The sequence below is a fragment of the Ranitomeya variabilis genome, chromosome 3 (assembly GCF_051348905.1).
Source record: "Ranitomeya variabilis isolate aRanVar5 chromosome 3, aRanVar5.hap1, whole genome shotgun sequence".
Lineage (NCBI taxonomy): Eukaryota > Metazoa > Chordata > Amphibia > Anura > Dendrobatidae > Ranitomeya > Ranitomeya variabilis.
In genome coordinates, this window is record NC_135234.1 from 759128214 (window position 1) to 759151498 (window position 23285).

Sequence of the window (23285 nt, forward strand, 5' to 3'; positions counted from 1 at the left end):
TATGTACAAGAATATAACTACTATAATACTGTCCCTATGTACAAGAATATAACTACTATAATACTTCCCCCTATGTACAAGAATATAACTACTATAATACTGCTCCTATGTACAAGAATATAACTACTATAATACTGCCCCTATGTACAAGAATATAACTACTATAATACTGCTCCTATGTACAAGAATATAACTACTATAATACTGCTCCTATATACAAGAATATAACTACTATAATACTGCTCCTATGTACAAGAATATAACTACTATAATACTGCTCCTATGTACAAGAATATAACTACTATAATACTGCTCCTATGTAGAAGAATATAACTACTATAATACTGCCCCTATGTACAAGAATATAACTACTATAATACTGCTCCTATGTACAAGAATATAACTACTATAATACTGCCGCTATGTACAAGAATATACTATAATACTGTCCCCTATGTACAAGAATATAACTACTAGAATACTGCTCCTATGTACAAGAATATAACTACTATAATACTGCTCCTATGTACAAGAATATAACTACTATAATACTGTCCCCTATGTACAAGTATATAACTACTATAATACTGCTCCTATGTACAAGAATATAACTACTATAATACTGTCCTATGTACAGGAATATAACTGCTATAATACTGCACCTATGTACAAGAATATAACTACTATAATACTGTCCTATGTACAGGAATATAACTGCTATAATACTGCACCTATGTACAAGAATATAACTACTATAATACTGTCCTATGTACATGAATATAACTGCTATAATACTGCCTCTATGTACAAGAATATAACTACTATAATACTGTCCCTATGTACAAGAATATAACTACTATAATACTGTCCCTATGTACAAGAATATAACTGCTATTATACTTCCCCCTATGTACAAGAATATAACTACTATAATACTGCTCCTATGTACAAGAATATAACTACTATAATACTGCCCCTATGTACAAGAATATAACTACTATAATACTGCTCCTATATACAAGAATATAACTACTATAATACTGCTCCTATGTACAAGAATATAATTACTATAATACTGCTCCTATGTACAAGAATATAACTACTATAATACTGCCCCCTATATACAAGAATATAACTACTATAATACTGCCCCCTATGTACAAGAATATAACTACTATAATACTGCCCCTATGTACAAGAATATAACTACTATAATACTGTCCTATGTACAGGAATATAACTGCTATAATACTGCACCTATGTACAAGAATATAACTACTATAATACTGTCCTATGTACAGGAATATAACTGCTATAATACTGCACCTATGTACAAGAATATAACTACTATAATACTGTCCTATGTACATGAATATAACTGCTATAATACTGCCTCTATGTACAAGAATATAACTACTATAATACTGTCCCTATGTACAAGAATATAACTACTATAATACTGTCCCTATGTACAAGAATATAACTGCTATTATACTTCCCCCTATGTACAAGAATATAACTACTATAATACTGCTCCTATGTACAAGAATATAACTACTATAATACTGCCCCTATGTACAAGAATATAACTACTATAATACTGCTCCTATATACAAGAATATAACTACTATAATACTGCTCCTATGTACAAGAATATAACTACTATAATACTGCTCATATGTACAAGAATATAACTACTATAATACTGCCCCCTATATACAAGAATATAACTACTATAATACTGCCCCCTATGTACAAGAATATAACTACTATAATACTGCCCCTATGTACAAGAATATAACTACTATAATACTGCCCCTATGTACAAGAATATAACTACTATAATACTGCTCCTATGTACAAGAATATAACTACTATAATACTGCCCCCTATATACAAGAATATAACTACTATAATACTGCCCCCTATGTACAAGAATATAACTACTATAATACTGCCCCTATGTACAAGAATATAACTACTATAATACTGCCCCTATGTACAAGAATATAACTACTATAATACTGCCCCTATGTACAAGAATATAACTACTATAATACTGCTCCTATGTACAAGAATATAACTACTATAATACTGCCCCTATGTACAAGAATATAACTACTATAATACTGCTCCTATGTACAAGAATATAACTACTATAATACTGCCCCTATGTACAAGAATATAACTACTATTATACTGCTCCTATGTACAAGAATATAACTACTATAATACTGCTCCTATGTACAAGAATATAACTACTATAATACTGCTCCTATATACAAGAATATAACTACTATAATACTGCTGCTATGTACAAGAATATAACTACTATAATACTGCCCCTATATACAAGAATATAACTACTATAATACTGCCCCTATGTACAAGAATATAACTACTATAATACTGCTCCTATGTACAAGAATATAACTACTATAATACTGCCCCCTATATACAAGAATATAACTACTATAATACTGCTCCCTATGTACAAGAATATAACTACTATAATACTGCCCCTATGTACAAGAATATAAGTACTATAATACTGCCCCTATGTACAAGAATATAACTACTATAATACTGCTCCTATGTACAAGAATATAACTACTAGAATACTGCCCCTATGTACAAGAATATAACTACTATAATACTGCCCCTATGTACAAGAATATAACTACTATAATACTGCCCCTATGTACAAGAATATAACTACTATAATACTGCCCCTATGTACAAGAATATAACTACTATAATACTGCCCCTATGTACAAGAATATAACTACTATAATACTGCCCCTATGTACAAGAATATAACTACTATAATACTGCCCCTATGTACAAGAATATAACTACTATAATACTGCTCCTATGTACAAGAATATAACTACTATAATACTGCCCCCTATATACAAGAATATAACTACTATAATACTGCCCCCTATGTACAAGAATATAACTACTATAATACTGCCCCCTATGTACAGGAATATAACTACTATAATACTGCTCCTATGTACAAGAATATAACTACTATAATACTGCTCCTATGTACAAGAGTATAACTACTATAATTCTGCCCCCTATATACAAGAATATAACTACTATAATACTGCCCCCTATATACAAGAATATAACTACTATAATACTGCCCCCTATGTACAAGAATATAACTACTATAATACTGCCCCTATGTACAAGAATATAACTACTATAATACTGCCCCTATGTACAGGAATATAACTACTATAATACTGCCCTCTATGTACAAGAATATAACTACTATAATACTGCCCCTATGTACAAGAATATAACTACTATAATACTGCCCCTATGTACAAGAATATAACTACTATAATACTGCCCCTATGTACAAGAATATAACTACTATAATACTCTCCTATGTACAGGAATATAACTACTATAATACTGCCCCTATGTACAAGAATATAACTACTATAATACTCTCCTATGTACAGGAATATAACTACTATAATACTGCCCCTATGTACAAGAATATAACTACTATAATACTCTCCTATGTACAGGAATATAACTACTATAATACTGCCCCTATGTACAAGAATATAACTACTATAATACTGCTCCTATGTACAAGAATATAACTACTATAATACTGCCCCTATGTACAAGAATATAACTACTATAATACTGCCTCTATGTACAAGAATATAACTACTATAATACTGCTCCTATGTACAAGAATATAACTACTATAATACTCTCCTATGTACAGGAATATAACTACTATAATACTGCCCCTATGTACAAGAATATAACTACTATAATACTCTCCTATGTACAGGAATATAACTACTATAATACTGCCCCTATGTACAAGAATATAACTACTATAATACTGCTCCTATGTACAAGAATATAACTACTATAATACTGCCCCTATGTACAAGAATATAACTACTATAATACTCTCCTATGTACAGGAATATAACTACTATAATACTGCTCCCTATGTACAGGAATATAACTACTATAATACTGCCCCTATGTACAAGAATATAACTACTATAATACTGCTCCTATGTACAAGAATATAACTACTATAATACTGCCCCTATGTACAAGAATATAACTACTATAATACTCTCCTATGTACAAGAATATAACTACTATAATACTGCCCCTATGTGCAAGAATATAACTACTATAATAGTGCCCCCTATGTACAAGAATGTAACTTTAATACAAGAATATTAATCAGAATGTTTAGGAGAAATCTGTGCTGTTCCTCGGTCAGTTTAGTAGCTCTGACATTGACCTGTTCTTTCTCTTATATGTGAGCAGCCTCCTCCTGTGAAGGCTATGACTATCCTCATTTTGGAGATTTCAGCACGGAGCAGTCTGTGGAGTCAATCAATGATGGGTTCAATTCCTACCTTGTGAGTTAATAGCTGTATTGTATTTTTACCATTTGATTTTTAACTTTTCTGGACTAAATAGTGGTAACGGCTTCCAGTCACAGCGCTGGCCCTGGATGTCCCACTTTCCATTAGGGTATGACATAGCCTGTAAGTTCGGGGGCTCACACTGCCTAGCAGCGCTCGATGCCCCCTGATTGCTGAGATACAGGAGAGGGGAATGAGAATTGTCAGTGTTTGCAGCAGTTCAGTTGATTCCTTACATGACGAGGTCTGGAGCCTCCGCTGCATGTAAGGAGTCTGACAGGGAGATTTCTCCCTCTGTGACTTCATCGGATTTCCCACAGATGAGGCCTAGCGAACACCTAGCCGTCGGCCATAGGTAAAAGCCTGATGGAATCGTGTTAGACTGACTATGTAGTCCACTGCTTGCTGTATATCCTTGATTTACTGGATACTGCGCTGACCATGAGTGATATATCCTCTTCAATAAATAAATACACTCAGTAATAGCACGAACATTCACCAGGTTAAGTCACTAAAAATGCTAATCAATGTTTATTTCTAGCGTTTATCCTCTAAATATGACCCAAATCAAGCTCACAAAGCACTTAATGCATTACCTTTAAAAACAAAATGGTGGATGAAAAACAAAAAAAAGTTTGCCGTAAAACAAAAAAAATGCTTACCTAAAACAAAAAGGCTGACCTAAAATAAAACAAAAATGTTTGACGTAATAAAATATAAAAATGGTTGACTTAGAACCCCCAAAAATGGTTGACGTAAAACAAAGAAACAGCAAAAAATTGCCATAAATCAAAAAATAAATGGTTGACCCAAAAAAAAGCGTAAAAAAAAAATGACTTAAAAAAAAATAAAAATAAATAGTTGACGTAAAAATAGTATAGTATCGCCTAATGGCTATTTGCACACCAGCACATGTACAGTACGATATACGAATGTTGCCCCTACGGTATACTTATTTATCGGCTGCCGTTTTTTTTTCTTTTGCCCTCACATTAAGGTAAAATCAATTAACGACTTGGACTGTAAACTCAATGACTGATGTCGAGTGTCACAGAAGTCACATAACAAAGGCTCAGTTCAATAAAATGAAGAAAACGTAGTGTACAGATATTCAAGTAATTTAAAATTACGTAAAGACATACATAGAAAAAAAATGCGTCTGCACTGGTGATGAGCGAGCGTGCTCGGATGAGGTGTTATCTGAGCATGCTCGTGTCCTAATCGAGTATTTTCGGCCTGCAAAAAATGCTCAAGTCTCCGCGGCTGCATGTCTCGCGACTGTTCGACAGCTGCAACACTAGGATTGCCTGTTTGTTAGGTGACTCTAGCATTTAAAAAAAAAAAAATGTAACACGCCGTAAATACTTGATTAGGACATGAGCATGCTCAGATAACACCTCATCCGAGCACGCTCGCTCATCACTTATCTGCACATTAAAAATACTTAATAAAATTAAAATAGTAGCAAGGTTACTCCTCACCAATGATGAATATTGAGTGAAGATGATGATGAATTAGCTGTGCAGTATGGCGCAAATAATGCAAATGACTGCACCGCGCACTTGAGGGGTTAGACTACTCCTTTGGGTGGGGGTTGTAAGAACCAAGTGGCTTTGCGCTGCCGCTGTTTTTCATAGTGGTGTAGAGGATTTTGTGTCTCCTTGATTGAATTTAAGCAATTTATCGTTTTCCGAGCATCTTCAAAATGGGGATCCCACACTTCTATGTAGGATCGCAACTGTTGATGATCCCTCAAGATTATTCCAAAACGATCTTCTCCTCTTGTTCTTGAGCGGATTCCTCACCGCTTGCTCACTTGGTCGGCTCAAGCCAAGTCCTCATCCGTCAGGGGGTCAGAGTGGGCATCAGTGAGTGTGTTTACTTCTTCTTCGGCACAATAATCAAGTCCTTCACCCCCAAATTTGCCCGTCTCACAGCTTTATTGACCGCCTAATTGTGAATCTCCTCCGGCAAGAAGCCCTTGTAGTCAGGGGCTGCATCTGGACAGTTTTCTTTTATTATTATTTTTTTCCTTGCATGCATTGAGTTTCTTTTTTCATTTCTTCAAGGGCAGACTGAATAATTTTATGGCACAAAGCTATGGTGAATTTCTTTCAGAATTCTTAAGGTGTAGTCCTCCATCATATCCATTGTATTGACCAGTTGTTGCAGCGTTGTGTGCACGGATCTTACGTTGGTCCTTAAGGCTATGTTCACACGATCCTTTTTTTGCTGCGGATCCGCAGCGGATTTGCAGCTGCGGATCCGCAGACGTTTTCCATGCAGGGTACAGTACAATGTTACCCTATGGAAAACGAAATCCGCTGTGCCCACTATCCTTTTTTCGGCTTGAAAATCAGCGCGGATTTTCAGCGGAAAAAAAGAAGTACCATGTCAATTCTGTCTGGTCTGATCACTCCTTGGTCATTAAATCCATGGATCACATCTTGGCCATTAAATGCACGGATTACACCTTGGTCAATAAATGCACGGATCACACCTTTGTCCTTAAATACAGGGATCACACCTTGGTCCTTAAATGCACGGATCACACCTTGGTCCTTAAATACAGGGATCACACCTTGGTCCTTAAATGCACGGATCACACCTTGGTCCTTAAATGCACGGATCACACCTTGGTCCTTAAATGCACGGATTACACCTTTGTCCTTAAATCTGGGATCACATTTTGGTCCTTAAATCCACGGATCACACCTTGGTCCTTAAATGCACGGATCACACCTTGGTCCTTAAATCCACGGATCACACCTTGGTCCTTAAATGCACGGATCACACCTTTGTCCTTAAATCCAGGGATCACATCTTGGTCCTTAAATCCACAGATCACACCTTGGTCCTTAAATGCACGGATCACACCTTGGTCCTTAAATGCACGGATCACACCTTGGTCCTTAAATCCACGGATCACACCTTGGTCATTAAATGCACGGATCACACCTTGGCCCTTAAATCCACAGATCACACCTTGGCCCTTAAATCCACGGATCACACCTTGGTCCTTAAATCCACAGATCACACCTTGGTCCTTAAATGCACAGATCACACCTTGGTCCTTAAATCCACGGCTCACACCTTGGTCCTTAAATCCACTGATCACACCTTGATCCTTAGGTTGTATGAGGGAGGTGGTGTTGACAGGGGGGAATTTGATTTGCACACCATCATACAACAGATCTAGGGGGTGTCCATGAGTAGCAACACTTTAATTTCAAGGCCTAGGTTGAGAAGGTATTTTTCCACTTCAGGGATGAAACACCGTGGCGTGGGAGCCAGTCGGATGCTATAACTTTGGTTATCCAGGCCTTGGGGTTATGCATCCAGTGGACAGGTAGGCCTTTATGATTCTTGTTCCTGAGGGCCCTGGGTGGTGTCCGGACTTATAAATCAGGCCTGGTTTGAGCAAGCGACCAGCAGCGTTATCACACATAACGAACGTGATTCTGTCCTTTTGTGCCTTAATTCTATATCTTTGGCCTCTTCCTTCCTCAGATATGTTCTCGATGGCAATTTCTTCCAGAATAATCCAGTCTCATCGATGTTGAAGACCTTGTTTGAAGGTCTCCAGATACCTCTCTGCGTCTTCTACGTCAGCTGATTCAGCCTCTTCATCCAATCTCACACCTTTTAGGTTGTAGCTTTTTGAAAAATGTTAATACCAACCCCCTCCTGGCCTGAAAGCTTCTTCCAGGGTGTGGTATTGTCGATGTTCGTGGCTACGGATCTTGTGTGTCCTCTTCAACAAGCTTCTTATAAAGATTTGAAGCCTTCTCCTGAATCACGTTGGCCTGGAAGGGGATTGTCCTTTTACATCAGTCTTCAATCCGTAATGAAAGGGCAGATTCCATCTGGTCTCTTTTTGGTTGAAACCTGCTTTGCTACATGCGGGTTGATTTTTGGAGACTAATTTTGTAATTTCGGCCTCTTTACTCCTTGTAGAGTGTTTGGCGGTTTCATCCGCGCCATAGCAGTGTCGCCAGATTTCAACAAATCTAAAACTTTTACACTTTTTTTTTTTTTTTTTATAGTGTCATCATCTCCTTCTTCTGACGCTTAAGAACACAAAGCTTCCGCGCTAAATACTTCTGCAAGGTTTTTCGAAGATTTTTGCAAATTTTGCAGATCTGTGAAAAAATCGCGAATACAAATTACTAGGTTCCAATGAAAAATTTTGTTAATTCGCGAATCTCAAAATGTGAATAGAAGAGGTATTATTGTATCTTCATCCTGGTGGGGGGGGGGGAAATAAGTTCTTATACAGCTATATTGTTTAAATAAGAAAATAAATAAAAACAAAAATTATGGCTCCTGGAATGTGATAATGTAAAAAAAAGAAAGACTTTAATGTCAAATTAGACCTAGTGCTTAAAAGCATGTCACAGTTTCTGATGATAGAGCGTCAGAGATGAATGATGGGATGTTGCTGCTTGTAGTCACCACTAGAGGGAGCTGAGGAGTTTACTGCATACAGTTCATACAATGAATTGAATAACACAATGTGCAGTGAGCTCCCTCTAGTGGTGACTGCAGGAAGCCTAAATTTCATCATGTAGCTCTCCATGCAGGGGTTTTGGAGCGATGTGTCTATGGCTGTAAAAATGCTCACTACTTAATTATTTAATGTTGTTTCGGGTTGTGGGTTTTTTGGATGCTTCACAGGCCTGGATTTCTCAATAATTGAAAAATGTATTCTTTAGCAAACAAAAGACTCCATGACGAGGTCAGAAAGTGCCGATTCTGAAGACAACTACGTGCCCATGAACCCTGGCTCGGCATCCCAGTTCAACTCTGAGAAGCTGAACGACAATGCTCAGAACGTGTATATTCCCATGAGCCCCGGCCCCCATCACTTTGATTTCCTGGGGTTTTCTTCTGCCACCCTTCCTGCCCGCAAAGGAAGTACAGCCTCCCTGTGCCAGCGGCCGACCAGAGTCAGCGACATCCAGCCTCCGCCGGTCAACCGCAACCTGAAGCCCGATAGGAAAGGTAGGCAGGCTTTATAGAGTGGCCCTGGTTATCGGGGGCTACTGTTATGTAAATTAGACCCCTTCTCTATGGCCTTTTGTATATTTTAAACCCTCCTTCCCCCTTTTCCACATTTCCAGTAAGTTTTTCAGTATCCAACTCATTCATCCACACATCCAATTGTCTTGCCATTGTTATGGTCATCCGGCCATCCACTCTCCAGCCTTCCTTAAATCTTGCCAACCTTCTTTTCCCATCACCCGCCATTGTAACTAACTGTCCATTTATTTATTTATCCATCCATCCCTTCCATTGTACTTCCCTCTATTCGCCTGACCACCCTACCTTCCTCCTCCGGGCTCTCGCTCCTCCTCCTCTGGGATCTCGCTCCTCCTCCTCCTCCGGGCTCTCACTCCTCCGGGCTCTCACTCCTCCTCCGCCGGGATCTCGCTCCTCCTCCGAGATCTCGCTCCTCCTCCTCTTCCGGGATCTCGCTCTTCCGGGCTTTCGCTCCTCCTCCGGGATCTCGCACCTCCTCCTCCTCCGGGATCTCGCTCCTCCTCCTCCGGGATCTCGCTCCTCCTCCTCCGGGATCTCGCTCCTCCTCCTCCGGGATCTCGCTCCTCCTCCGGGATCTCGCATCTCTTCCAGGATCTCGCTCCTCCATCAGGATCTCGCTCCTCCACCTCTGGGATCTCGCTCCTCCTCCTCCGGGATCTTGCTCCTTCTCCTCGATCTCGCTCCTCCTCTGGGATCACGTTCCTCCAGGATCTCGCTCCTCCGGGATCTCTCTCCTCCTCCTCCTCCTCCGGGATCTCTCTCCTCCTCCTCCGGGATCTCGCTCCTCCTCCTCCGGGATCTCGCTCCTCCTCCTCTGGGATCTTGCTCCTCCTCCTCCGGAATCTCGCTCCTCCTCCGGGATCTCGCTCCTCCTCTGGGATTTCGCTCCTCCTCTGGAATCTCGCTCCTCCTCCAGGATCTCGCTCCTCCTCCAGGATCTCACTCCTCCTCCTCCTCCTGTGGGATCTCACTCCTCCTCCGAGATCTCGCTCCTCTGGGATTGGCTCCTCCTCCGGGATCTGGCTCCTCCTCCGGGATCTCGCTCCTCCTCTGGGATCTTGCTCCTCCTCTGGGATCTCGCTCCTCCTCCTCCGGGATCTCGCTCCTCCTCCTCTGGGATCTCGCTCCTCCTCCTCCTCCGGGATCTCTCTCCTCCTCCTCCTCCTCCTCCTCCTCCGGGATCTCTCTCCTCCTCCTCCTCCTCCTCCGGGATCTCACTCCTCCACCTCCTCCGGGATCTCGCTCCTCTTCGGGATCTCGCTCCTCCTCTGGGATCTTGCTCCTCCTCCGGGATCTCGCTCCTCCTCCTCTGGGATCTTGCTCCTCCTCCTCTTCCTCTGGGATCTCACTCCTCCTCCGGGATCTCACTCCTACTCCTCGGGGATCTCGCTCCTCCTCCGGAATCTCGCTCCTCCTCCGGGATCTCGCTCCTCCGGAATCTCGCTCCTCCTCCGGGATCTCGCTCCTCCTCCGGGATCTCGCTCCTCCTCCGGGATCTCGCTCCTCCTCCGGGATCTCGCTCCTCCTCCGGGATCTCGCTCCTCCTCCGGGATCTAACTCCTCCTCCTCCTGTGGGATCTCACTCCTCCTCCGAGATCTCGCTCCTCCGGGATCTCGCTCCTCCTCCGGGATATCGCTTCTCCACCTCCTCCGGGATCTCGCTCCTTCTCTGGGATCTTGCTCCTCCTCCTCCGGGATCTCTCTCCTCCTCCGGGATCTCTCTCCTCCGGGATCTCGCTCCTCCTCCTCCTTTTCATCCCCTGGGCTCTCGCTCCTCCTCCTCCTCTGGGATCTCGCTCCTCCTCCTCTTCCTCTGGGATCTCACTCCTCCTCCGGGATCGCGCTCCTCCTCCTCCGGGATCTCACTCCTCCTCCTCCGGAATCTCGCTCCTCCTCTGGGATCTCGCTCCTCCTCCAGGATCTCACTCCTCCTCCTCCTCCTCTGGGATCTCGCTCCTCCTCTGGGATCTCGCTCCTCCTCTGGGATCTCGCGCCTCCTCCGGGATCTCGCTCCTCTGGGATTTCGCTCCTCCTCTGGAATCTCGCTCCTCCTCCAAGATCTCGCTCCTCCTCCAGGATCTCACTCCTCCTCCTCCTCCTGTGGGATCTCACTCCTCCTCCGAGATCTCGCTCCTCCGGGATCTGGCTCCTCCTCCGGGATCTGGCTCCTCCTCCGGGATCTAGCTCCTCCTCTGGGATCTAGCTCCTCCTCTGGGATCTCGCTCCTCCTCTGGGATCTCGCTCCTCCTCCTCCGGGATCTCGCTCCTCCTCCTCTGGGATCTCGCTCCTCCTCCTCCTCCGGGATCTCTCTCCTCCTCCTCCTCCGGGATCTCTCTCCTCCTCCTCCTCCGGGATCTCTCTCCTCCACCTCCTCCGGGATCTCGCTCCTCTTCGGGATCTCGCTCCTCCTCTGGGATCTTGCTCCTCCTCCGGGATCTCGCTCCTCCTCCTCTGGGATCTTGCTCCTCCTCCTCTTCCTCTGGGATCTCACTCCTCCTCCGGGATCTCACTCCTACTCCTCGGGGATCTCGCTCCTCCTCCGGGATCTCGCTCTTCCTCCAGGATCTCGCTCCTCCTCCGGGATCTAACTCCTCCTCCTCCTGTGGGATCTCACTCCTCCTACGAGATCTCGCTCCTCCGGGATCTCGCTCCTCCTCCGGGATATCGCTCCTCCACCTCCTCCGGGATCTCTCTCCTCCTCCGGGATCTTGCTCCTCCTCCGGGATCTTGCTCCTCCTCCTCCGGGATCTCTTTCCTCCTCCGGGATCTCGCTCCTCCGGGATCTCGCTCCTCCTCCTCCTTTTCATCCCCTGGGCTCTCGCTCCTCCTCCTCCTCTGGGATCTCGCTCCTCCTCCTCTTCCTCTGGGATCTCACTCCTCCTCCGGGATCGCGCTCCTCCTCCTCCGGGATCTCACTCCTCCTCCTCCGGAATCTCGCTCCTCCTCTGGGATCTCGCTCCTCCTCCAGGATCTCACTCCTCCTCCTCCTCTGGGATCTCGCTCCTCCTCTGGGATCTCGCTCCTCCTCTGGGATCTCGCTCCTCCGGGATCTCACTCCTCCTCCGTGATCTCGCTCCTCCTCCTCCGGAATCTCGCTCCTCCTCTGGGATCTCGCTCCTCCTCTGGGATCTCGCTCCTCCTCCGGGATCTCACTCCTCCTCCGTGATCTCGCTCCTCCTCCTCCGGAATCTCGCTCCTCCTCCAGGATCTCACTCCTCCTCCTCCTCTGGGATCTCGCTCCTCCTCTGGGATCTCGCTCCTCCTCTGGGATGTCGCTCCTCCTCTGGGATCTCGCTCCTCCTCTGGGATCTCGCTCCTCCTCTGGGATCTCACTCCTCCTCCGGGATCTCGCTCCTCCTCCGGGATCTCGCTCCTCCTCCGGGATCTCGCTCCTCCTCCTCCGGGATCTCGCTCCTCCACCTCCTTCGGGATCTCGCTCCTCCTCTGGGATCTCGCTCCTCCTCCTCTGGGATCTCGCTCCTCCTCCTCTGGGATCTCTCTCCTCCTCCGGGATCTCGCTCCTCCTCCTTCTCTGGGATCTCACTCCTCCTCCTCCCCTGAGCTCTCGCTCCTCCGGGCTCTCGCTCCTCCTACTCTGGGATCTCGCTCCTCTTCCTCTAGGATCTCACTCCTCCTCCGGGATCTCGCTCCTCCTCCTCCGGCATCTCGATCTTCCTCCTCCGGAATCTCGATCCTCCTCCGAGATCTCACTCCTCCTCCGGGATCTCGCTCCTCCTCCAGGATCTCACTCCTCCGGGATCTCGCTCCTCCTCCTCCTGTGGGACCTCGCTCCTCCTTCGAGATCTCGCTCCTCCTCCGGGATCTCGCTCCTCCTCCGTGATCTCACTCCTCGTCCGGGATCTTGCTCCTCCTCCTCCGGGATCTCGCTCCTCCTCTGGGATCTTGCTCCTCCTCTGGGATCTCGCTCCTTTTCCTCCGGGATCTCGCTCCTCCTCTTCTGGGATCTCGCTCCTCCTCCTTCTCCGGGATCTCACTTCTCCTCCACCGAGATCTCGCTCCTCCTCCTTTGGGATCTCGCTCCTCCGGGGTCTTCCTCCTCCTCCTCAAGGCTCTCGCTCCTCCTCCTCCTCCTCAAGGCTCTCGCTCCTCCTCCGGGATCTCGCTCCTCTTCTTCCGGGATCTCGCTCCTCCTCCTCTGGGATCTTGCTCCTCCTCCGGACTCTCGCTCCTCCTCCTCCGGGTACTTGCTCCTCTTCCTCCTCCGGGCTCTCGCTCCACCTCCTCTGGGCTCTCCCCCTCTGGGATCTCGCTCCTCCTCCTCTTCCTCTGGGATCTCACTCCTCCTCTGGGATCTCGCTCTTCCTCCTCCGGGATCTCGCTCTTCCTCCGGGATCTCGCTCCTCCTCCGGGATCTCGCTCCTCCTCCTCCTCCTCTAGGATCTCGCTCCTCCTCCTCCTCCGGGATCTTGCTCCTCCTCCTCCAGGATCTCGCTCCACCTCCGAGATCTTGCTGCTCCTCCGGGATCTTGCTCCTCCTCCGGGATCTTGCTCCTCCTCCTCCGGGATCTTGCTCCTCCTCCTCCGGGATCTCGCTCCTCCTCCAAGATCTCGCTCCTCCTCCTCCGGGCTCTCGCTTCTCCTCCTCCTCCTCCTCCTCCTCCGTGATCTCGTTCCTCCGGGATCTTCCTCCTCATCAGGGCTCTCGCTCCTCCGGGATCTTCCTTCTCCTCCTCAAGGCTCTCGCTCCTCCTCCGGGATCTCACTTCTCCTCCTTCTCTGGGATCTCGCTCCTCCTCCTCCGGGATCTCGCTCCGGGATCTTCCTCCTCCTTCTCAGGGCTCTCGCTCCTCCTCCTCCTCCAGCATCTCGATCTTCCTCCTTCGGAATCTCGATCCTCCTCCGAGATCTCACTCCTCCTCCGGGATCTCGCTCCTCCTCCAGGATCTCACTCCTCCGGGATCTCGCTCCTCCTCCTCCTGTGGGACCTCGCTCCTCCTCCGAGATCTCGCTCCTCCTCCGGGATCTCGCTCCTCCTCCGTGATCTCGCTCCTCCTCCGTGATCTCACTCCTCGTCCGGGATCTTGCTCCTCCTCCTCCGGGATCTCGCTCCTCCTCTGGGATCTTGCTCCTCCTCTGGGATCTTGCTCCTTCTCTGGGATCTCGCTCCTTTTCCTCCGGGATCTCGCTCCTCCTCTTCTGGGATCTCGCTCCTCCTCCTTCTCCGGGATCTCACTTCTCCTCCACCGAGATCTCGCTCCTCCTCCTCTGGGCTCTCCCTCCTCCTCCTTTGGGATCTCGCTCCTCCGGGGTCTTCCTCCTCCTCCTCAAGGCTCTCGCTCCTCCTCCTCCTCCTCCTCAAGGCTCTCGCTCCTCCTCCGGGATCTCGCTCCTCTTCTTCCGGGATCTCGCTCCTCCTCCTCTGGGATCTTGCTCCTCCTCCGGACTCTCGCTCCTCCTCCTCCGGGTACTTGCTCCTCTTCCTCCTCCGGGCTCTCGCTCCACCTTCTCCGGGCTCTCCTCCACCTCCTCTGGGCTCTCCCCCTCTGGGATCTCGCTCCTCCTCCTCTTCCTCTGGGATCTCACTCCTCCTCTGGGATCTCGCTCTTCCTCCTCCGGGATCTCGCTCCTCCTCCGGGATCTCGCTCCTCCTCCGGGATCTCGCTCCTCCTCCAGGATCTCGCTCCTCCTCCTCCTCCGGGATCTTGCTCCTCCTCCTCCAGGATCTCGCTCCACCTCCGAGATCTTGCTGCTCCTCCGGGATCTCGCTCCTCCTCCGGGATCTTGCTCCTCCTCCTCCGGGATCTTGCTCCTCCTCCTCCGGGATCTCGCTCCTCCTCCAAGATCTTGCTCCTCCTCCTCCGGGCTCTCGCTTCTCCTCCTCCTCCTCCGTGATCTCGTTCCTCCGGGATCTTCCTCCTCATCAGGGCTCTCGCTCCTCCGGGATCTTCCTTCTCCTCCTCAAGGCTCTCGCTCCTCCTCCGGGATCTCACTTCTCCTCCTTCTCTGGGATCTCGCTCCTCCTCCTCCGGGATCTCGCTCCTCCTCCTCCGGGATCTCGCTCCGGGATCTTCCTCCTCCTTCTCAGGGCTCTCGCTCCTCCTCCTCCTCCGGGATCTCGCTCCTCCTCCTCCGGGATCTCGCTCCTCTTCCTCTGGAATCTCGCTCCTCCTACTCCTCTGGGATCTTGCTCCTCCTCTGGGCTCTCGCTCCTCCTCCTCCTCCGGGCTCTCGCTCCTCCCACATTCAATGTTTTATTCTGTACCATTATTTTCTTTTTACCCACAATTACTTGCTCCACAGCTAAACCAACCCCTCTGGATCTGCGGGGGACCACCATAATTGATGAACTTCCTTTCAAGTCTCCAGTGACTAAATCTTGGTGCAGACAGACGTGAGTAGAGCAGCTCCTGAGTGTGATCTGTATTTATCTGACCAGTAATCCGGCATTATAGAATACGCCTGTACACTTGGTGAGTGATTAATAATGACCTATAATCCTCTCCCAGGCATTCGCTAAAATCCGGCTCGTCTCAATACTGCCGCCCAGTGTCCACACAGAGTATTACCAGCACCAGCTCCGGGGACAGTGAAGAAAACTACGTCGCCATGGTAGGTGGGCAGTCTGAGCGCGTACTGGGTCGGGGAAGCTTAGTGCGCTTTCTTATGAATTTTTATTACAAGCCAGACCCCAAACACCTCAGTAACTGACATTGTATCTGACCTATCAAAGTAACAAGTGTCCTCCATGGTTTCCCCTATATGGGGCATCCAAGGTGCATTTTGATTATTATTTATTATATTATTTTATTCTTTAAGCAAAATCCAGTGTCTGCTTCTCCGGGAACCAGCGGTACTAACAGTCCGGCCCAGAAGAAGAGCACCGGGAGTGTGGACTACCTGGCGCTGGACTTTCAGCCGGTGTCGCCAACCCCTCACCGGAAGGTAAGGCGGAATGTTGATGGATGTAATTGTTTTAGGAGTTTTCTGTACATATTTGCCATTGTGTAACCAGCGTTTGTTTTTAGACCACTTTTGCCCAAGGCCACGCTTTAAGTGGGGGCCCAAATACTCCCATATGGCACCATGACACGACCCGTGGAAACGCAACCTAAGCGATTGAGTTCAGACCATTAAACGAGAGATCAAGTCGTTCGACTCTTGTTTCCCGGCCTCTTTACATAGGTTGACGAAGAATAATGGGCACATGTTATTTATCAGCAGCACATCTGCACTTTATACCAGGAGATGTGCTGCCGAGAACAATGATTTTTGTTCTGCCATTAACAATCCAATCATCTGTTGAATAAACAGCATTTTGCTTTTTTATTGGGCGATTGCCAACAGTTTTATACCTATGACGTTTCTGGTATTTATAACTGTGTATGCTACCGACACACAGTATGTGATGCAAGCATATGTATACATAAACCACATGTTACACAATGTATATACATATGCACTGGTGTACACAGAGCACATACATACGCACTAGTATACACAGAGCACATACATACGCACTAGTATACACAGAGCACATACATACACACTAGTATACACAGAGCACATGCATACGCACTGGCGTACACAGAGCACATAAATACGCATTGGTATGCACAGAGCCCATGCATGCGCACTGGTATACACAGAGCACATACATTCGCACTAGTATACACAGAGCACATACATACGCACTAGTATACACAGAGCACATGCATACGCACTGGCGTACACAGAGCACATAAATACACATTGGTATGCACAGAGCCCATGCATGCGCACTGGTATACACAGAGCACATACATACGCACTAGTGTACACAGAGCACATACATACACACTAGTATACACAGAGCACATACATATGCACTGGTATACAGAGCACATACATACACACTGGTGTACACAGAGCACATACATACGCACTGGTATACAGAGCACATACATACGCACTGGTGTACACAGAGCACATACATATGCACTGGTGTACACAGAGCACATACATACGCACTGGTGTACACAGAGCACATACATACGCACTGGTGTACACAGAGCACATACATACGCACTGGTGTACACAGAGCACATACATACGCACTGGTGTACACAGAGCACATACATACGCATTGGTATACACAGAGCACATACATACGCACTGCTGTACACAGAGCACATACATACGCACTGGTATACAGAGCACATACATACGCACTGGTGTACACAGAGCACATACATATGCACTGGTGTACACAGAGCACATACATACGCACTGGTGTACACAGAGCACATACATACGCACTGGTGTACACAGAGCACATACATACGCACTGGTGTACACAGAGCACATACATACGCACTGGTGTACACAGAGCACATACATACGCACTGATATTCACAGAGCACATACGCACTGCTGTACACAGAGCACATACATACGCACTGGTATACACAGAGCACATACATACACTGGTATACACAGAGCACATACATACGCACATATACATAGAGCACATACATACGCACTGGTATACACAGAGCACATACATACGCACTGCTGTACACAGAGCACATACATACGCACTGGTGTACACATACCACATATATACGCACTGGTGTACACAGAGCACATACATACGCACTGGTATACACAGAGCACACATACGCACTGGTGTACACAGAGCACATACATACGCACTGGTATACACAGAGCACATACATACGCACTGGTATACACAGAGCACATACATACGCACTAGTGTACACAGAGCACATACATACGCACTGGTATACACAGAGCACATACATACGCAGTGGTGTACACAGAGCACATACTTATGCACTAGTGTACACAGAGCACATAAATATGCACTGATATACACGGAGCACATACATACGCACTAGTGTACACAGAGCACATACATACGCACTGGTATACACAGAGCACACATACGCACTGGTGTACACTGAGCACATACAATCGCACTGGTGTACACAGAGCACATACATACGCACTGGTATACACAGAGCCCATGCATGCGCACACGTATAAAATCCTCATACTCTCTTCGCTGCTCATCTGTCCGGCCCCTCCACTCCTCACATCACCCGTCTGATCCTCGCCGCATACTCAGATCGTCGCCGCTCATGCTGAAATCTTTCAAAGGTCACAATGACCTCCAACGTAATCCTTGTAACAATCTCCCATTCTTGCATCTGCATAAATGCGCGTGACAAGGAAGGAGAGCATACATTATACCTTCACAGATCAATACCATTCAGGACCCCTGGAAAGCTGGATGACCATATATATATGGCCCTTATTATAGCACTCCAGCGTTTTCACTCAGCACTAGAATGAGTAGTAGTCTATATGTGTGCAATAAGGATGGAGGCAGACACCTCTGCACGAATACAGATTTGCCTTTCAGGACTTTAGGAAATCTGGGTGACCTTAATGGGATTATCTCCCAGATTTCCCATAGACCTGAATGACCTTTCTACAAAGAGGGGGCGTGCGTTTAATCTGCCATTCAGTAACTTGGGAAAGCTGGGTAATATTGATTTTTTTTTTTTCCTTTCTTCCTGTTTTTGTTACCTGTAGCCCTCCACGTCTTCTGTCGCATCCGACGAAAAGGTGGATTACGTCCAAGTGGACAAAGAGAAGACCCAGGCGCTGCAAAACACGATGCAGGAATGGACGGACGTGCGCCAGTCTTCGGAGCCCACCAAGAATGCCAAGCCGTGACGGCGCCACCCCATGGACATTAGTGCTGGCGAGCTGGAGCCTCCGCGCTGCGACTGACCGCCATGCTGCTTGATCTGCCATTACTATAGCGGAGAACCGGCGTTGTGGGAGGAGCTCCCAAACTCACAGATTCCCTGCTGGCGCCTTTACCTCTTAAAGGGGCCCCAACACCTTCTAGATTACTGTATTCAATGCTTCACGTAGCACTGAGTATTACATTGACTGTAAACGTGCAGCGGTCGCTCTCTGGCCGCCATATTGTCCGTTCTCGAGCTCGTTGGATGTAGTCTAATATACACAGACTGGCATCCTTCACAGTGGGGGAGGGGGGCTGTTTATCGTACACACTGCATACAAGTTTCTTTTTCAAAATTTTTTTTGTAGCTGTGCCTTTAAATTGCCGCAAAGCAACGCCTTGTTTTGCAACAATGGTAGACATTTAAAAAAAAAAAAAAAAAAAAGCGCTCGGACTTTCCTAACAAACGGTTATCTACAGGCATAGAGATAGTAGTATAAAGAGTCTTGTCAGGTGTTATACTCTAGTCCCTTCCAAAGCAGCATTCGAATTGTTGCTGCCTGCCATTTAGAGTCTATACATGCTTGACTGTTGCATTGTGGGAGCAGAATGTGATCCGATTCTGCAGGGAAAAGTGAATTGGGGGCCTAGCAGAAATCGTAATGCAGCTTTGGATGTGAATGGAGCATTGGTTCTTTTAAATGTCGTCCTCCCAAAAATTTCCAGATGTAACAGGTGAATTTTGCATTCGCTCTGTCAACTAAATTTATTTAAAAAAAAAGTATATTTTATAGCTTTTTTTTATTTTTTATAAAACTTCACATTTTGCATAGCAATATTCTAATGGGGCTGCTGACAAAGAAATTCCTTTAGACTGTTACTCAAAATTGCACCGGGTCCTCACTGGTGTAAAATGTGCAGGTTGTTGTGCGGAATGATCACCACTGTGCTAAATATTTTTATTGCTGTAGCATCTGGACATAAAAGGTTCCTTATCCTGTACCTACTCATCAGTGGACCAGCGGAAGAAAAAGGGGCTATTGCGGTGAATGGCTCCATCTCCACTTTTCCAACCTTGGCAGGGAGGGAATTGGAGGATTTATCAGCAGGGGCTGAGCCATACAGTTTTTCACCCCAATTTTCCATTGTTAGATGTTAACAAAGATGTTTTCCAGGTAAGTAAATAACTGATTTGCTCCGCCCCTGAGGACTGAGCTGTTCTTCAGGGGCGGAGAAAATCGTTCTATTTACTTGCTTTCCCATGAGGAAGATGTTGACAAATGTGCTTTGTAGGTTAAATAATGGTTCACCCCACCCTGAAGATTGTCTTAGGGTAGGAGCAAATCATTTAAACTAATCTGCAAATCATTTAAATTTTACATGTTCCTCAGGGGCGGAGTAAATCAACTAAACCGTGGATACCATGCAAGTCATAGGGGAGGCTACTTCTATAGCAAAGTCAAAACTTGCAACTCATAATATTGGCAGTGATAATACTGGGGTCATCTTACGTGGCAGATGATCTTTCGGGGCCCTTCGCATACCGGGGCCCAGGTGCGGCTGTTACCTCTGCACCCTCAAGAGCTGTGCCCCTGCTATGGTTTGTGGTCCATAACAATGTCTGTGCAACAGTTGCTACAAATGTCATCATTCAGTAGCCCAAAAACGGTTACAGGCTAGGTTTTTTTTTGTTTTTTTGGGGGGGTTTGTTATTATTATTTTTTTTTATTACTTTAAAATTCGCATTAGGTGAATTCCCGACTTCCAACGATTTTTCTATAAGTAGTGAAACACTGTGATTGCGAGAAACCTTTACTACCACAAACTTTTTTTTGTGTGGAGCCTTCGTTACTAGGGCTGCTGTTTTCTGCGTCTGTTCAAATCAATTTTTTAGCTTTGTTTATGTTTTGAGGTTTTTTTACACTTTTGTCTTATTGCAATTGTTGATTTCCTTTTAGTATATATGATCAGTGTGGAGTTGATGGATACAGTCGCGTTTAGCACTTTTTTCAGGTTCCTGGCCGCGCTTAGTTAGTTATGTCTATGTAGTGTTGTACTAATTGGGGGGGGGGGAAACACTACTTAACTTAATGTTTGTCTTTCACCCTTTTTTTGGAATGGGGGATTATTTTTATTTTTTTTTCACTTTTTATGCAAAAAAAACCCCACTTCCATTGTATATCAGTATTAGATTACAGTATTTCTTTTCTGATTTCTGTGTCTGGCAGCGCTTTATGCATGGATACCTGTGCCGCCATATGGTGCATCCTTATTATAAAGTGCCGTATTTGGGGGGGGGGGGGATATCGTTTGATCTCACTTCTGATTCAGATCTAGACTTGGCTGCTGCGAATCGAAACATAGGGGGCAACTATTTACTTTTTGCTCTATAAATTTTTGTACATTTTTTTTATGTATATTTTTTCGGGAATTTTCAGGGATTCAAGTTTAATTTTTTTTTTAATAAACAGAGGTTTATGGGTCCCAAAAAATCTTTAACTGAGCCCCCAAACTATATATAATACTGCAGCACCGATATGTGACACTGGGACTTTTTTTGGACATCTTAAAGGGGTTGTCTAGGACTGGGATGGTAATGACCTAGAGATAAGGTAACGACTGATTGGAGGGGGTTCTGGGTGTTGGACCCTATTGTTAAAAGTTCCCGGGAAGTAAAGTGTATGGATCCGGAACACCACAGCTCCATACATCATGTAGTGGCCGTTCTCGGTACTGCAGGTCAGCACCCATAGGCCGGCGTCACACTAGCGAGTTTTACGGACGTATGAGCGCATAACACAAGGCCCAATGAATCTCTATGGCCCAGCTCCTATCTGCCGTATATTACGCATCCGTAATATAAGGTCTTGTACGGCCGTAGAAAATCACAGCATGCTGCGTTTGTCACCGTATTGCGCAAAAAAATCGCCAATGAAAGTCTATGGGGCGAGAAAAATACGGATTACACACGGACCAGCAGTATGACCTGCGAGAAATACGCAGCGGTGTTAGTGAAAAGCCGGTAATTCAATTGCCGGCTTCTCATTTCTCCTTCACAAACCCGACAGGATATGAGACATGATTACATACAGTAAACCATCTCATATCCCTTTTTTTTGCATATTCCACACTACTAATGTTAGTAGTGTGTATGTGCAAAATTTGGGCGCTGTAGCTTGTAAAATAAAGGGTTAAATCGCAGAAAAAATTGGCATGGGCTCCCGCGCAATTTTCTCCGCCAGAGTGGTAAAGCCAGTGACTGAGGGCAGATATTAATTGCCAGGAGAGGGTCCATGGTTATTGCCCCCCCTGGCTACAAACATCTGCCCCCAGCCACCCCAGAAAAGGCACATCTGGAAGATGCGCCTATTCTGGCACTTGGCCACTCTCTTCCCACTCCCGTGTAGCGGTGGGATATGGGGTAATGAAGGGTTAATGTCACCTTGCTATTGTAAGGTGACATTAAGCCAGATTAATAATGGAGAGGCGTCAATTATGACACCTATCCATTATTAATACAATAGTACAAAATGGTTAATAAAACACACACACATTATTACAAAGTATTTTAATGAAATAAAGACACAGGTTGTTGTAATATTTTATTAGACTCTTAATCCACCTGAAGACCATCGTCCTGAAACAAAGTTAAAAAGCAAACAACAATATTCCATACCTTCCGTTGTTATGTCCCACGATGTAAATCCATCTGAAGGGGTTAAATCATTTTACAGCCAGGAGCTCTGCTAATGCACTCGCTCGTGCGTGTAAACCCCAGGGTACTGAATGGAAAGCTGGGTGATCTGTAGTTACCTTGAGTCATGGTGATGCGCCCTCTGCTGGATGTCCTCATGAACTGGAGCCTTGGAAAAGTTCCCACGCTCGAGTTCATATGAGGACATCCAGCAGAGGGCGCCTTACCGCAACTCAAGGTAACTACAGGTCACCCTGCACTCTATTCATTCCCGGGGTTTTACAACTACGAGCACTGCTTTAGCACAGCTCCTGGCTGTAAAATGATTTAACCCCTTCAGATGGATTTACTTCGTGGGACGTGACTGATCATCGGAAGGTATGAGATATTGTTGATTTG

At 46.0% G+C, this 23285-nt stretch overlaps 1 protein-coding gene across 1 annotated transcript in view; it reads left to right on the forward strand.

The window, feature by feature from the left end:
* The window catches only part of GAB2 (GRB2 associated binding protein 2), a 144855-nt gene extending 122655 nt beyond the window's left edge, over positions 1–22200 (forward strand). The window contains exons 5-10 of the mRNA XM_077298675.1: positions 4330–4424; positions 9146–9434; positions 15736–15826; positions 15942–16044; positions 16252–16377; positions 19033–22200. Of these exons, the coding sequence (XP_077154790.1) occupies positions 4330–4424; positions 9146–9434; positions 15736–15826; positions 15942–16044; positions 16252–16377; positions 19033–19176 (848 nt within the window). The 3' untranslated portion in view covers positions 19177–22200. The remainder of the gene's footprint in view (positions 1–4329; positions 4425–9145; positions 9435–15735; positions 15827–15941; positions 16045–16251; positions 16378–19032) is intronic.
* The last annotated feature ends 1085 nt before the right edge of the window (positions 22201–23285 follow it).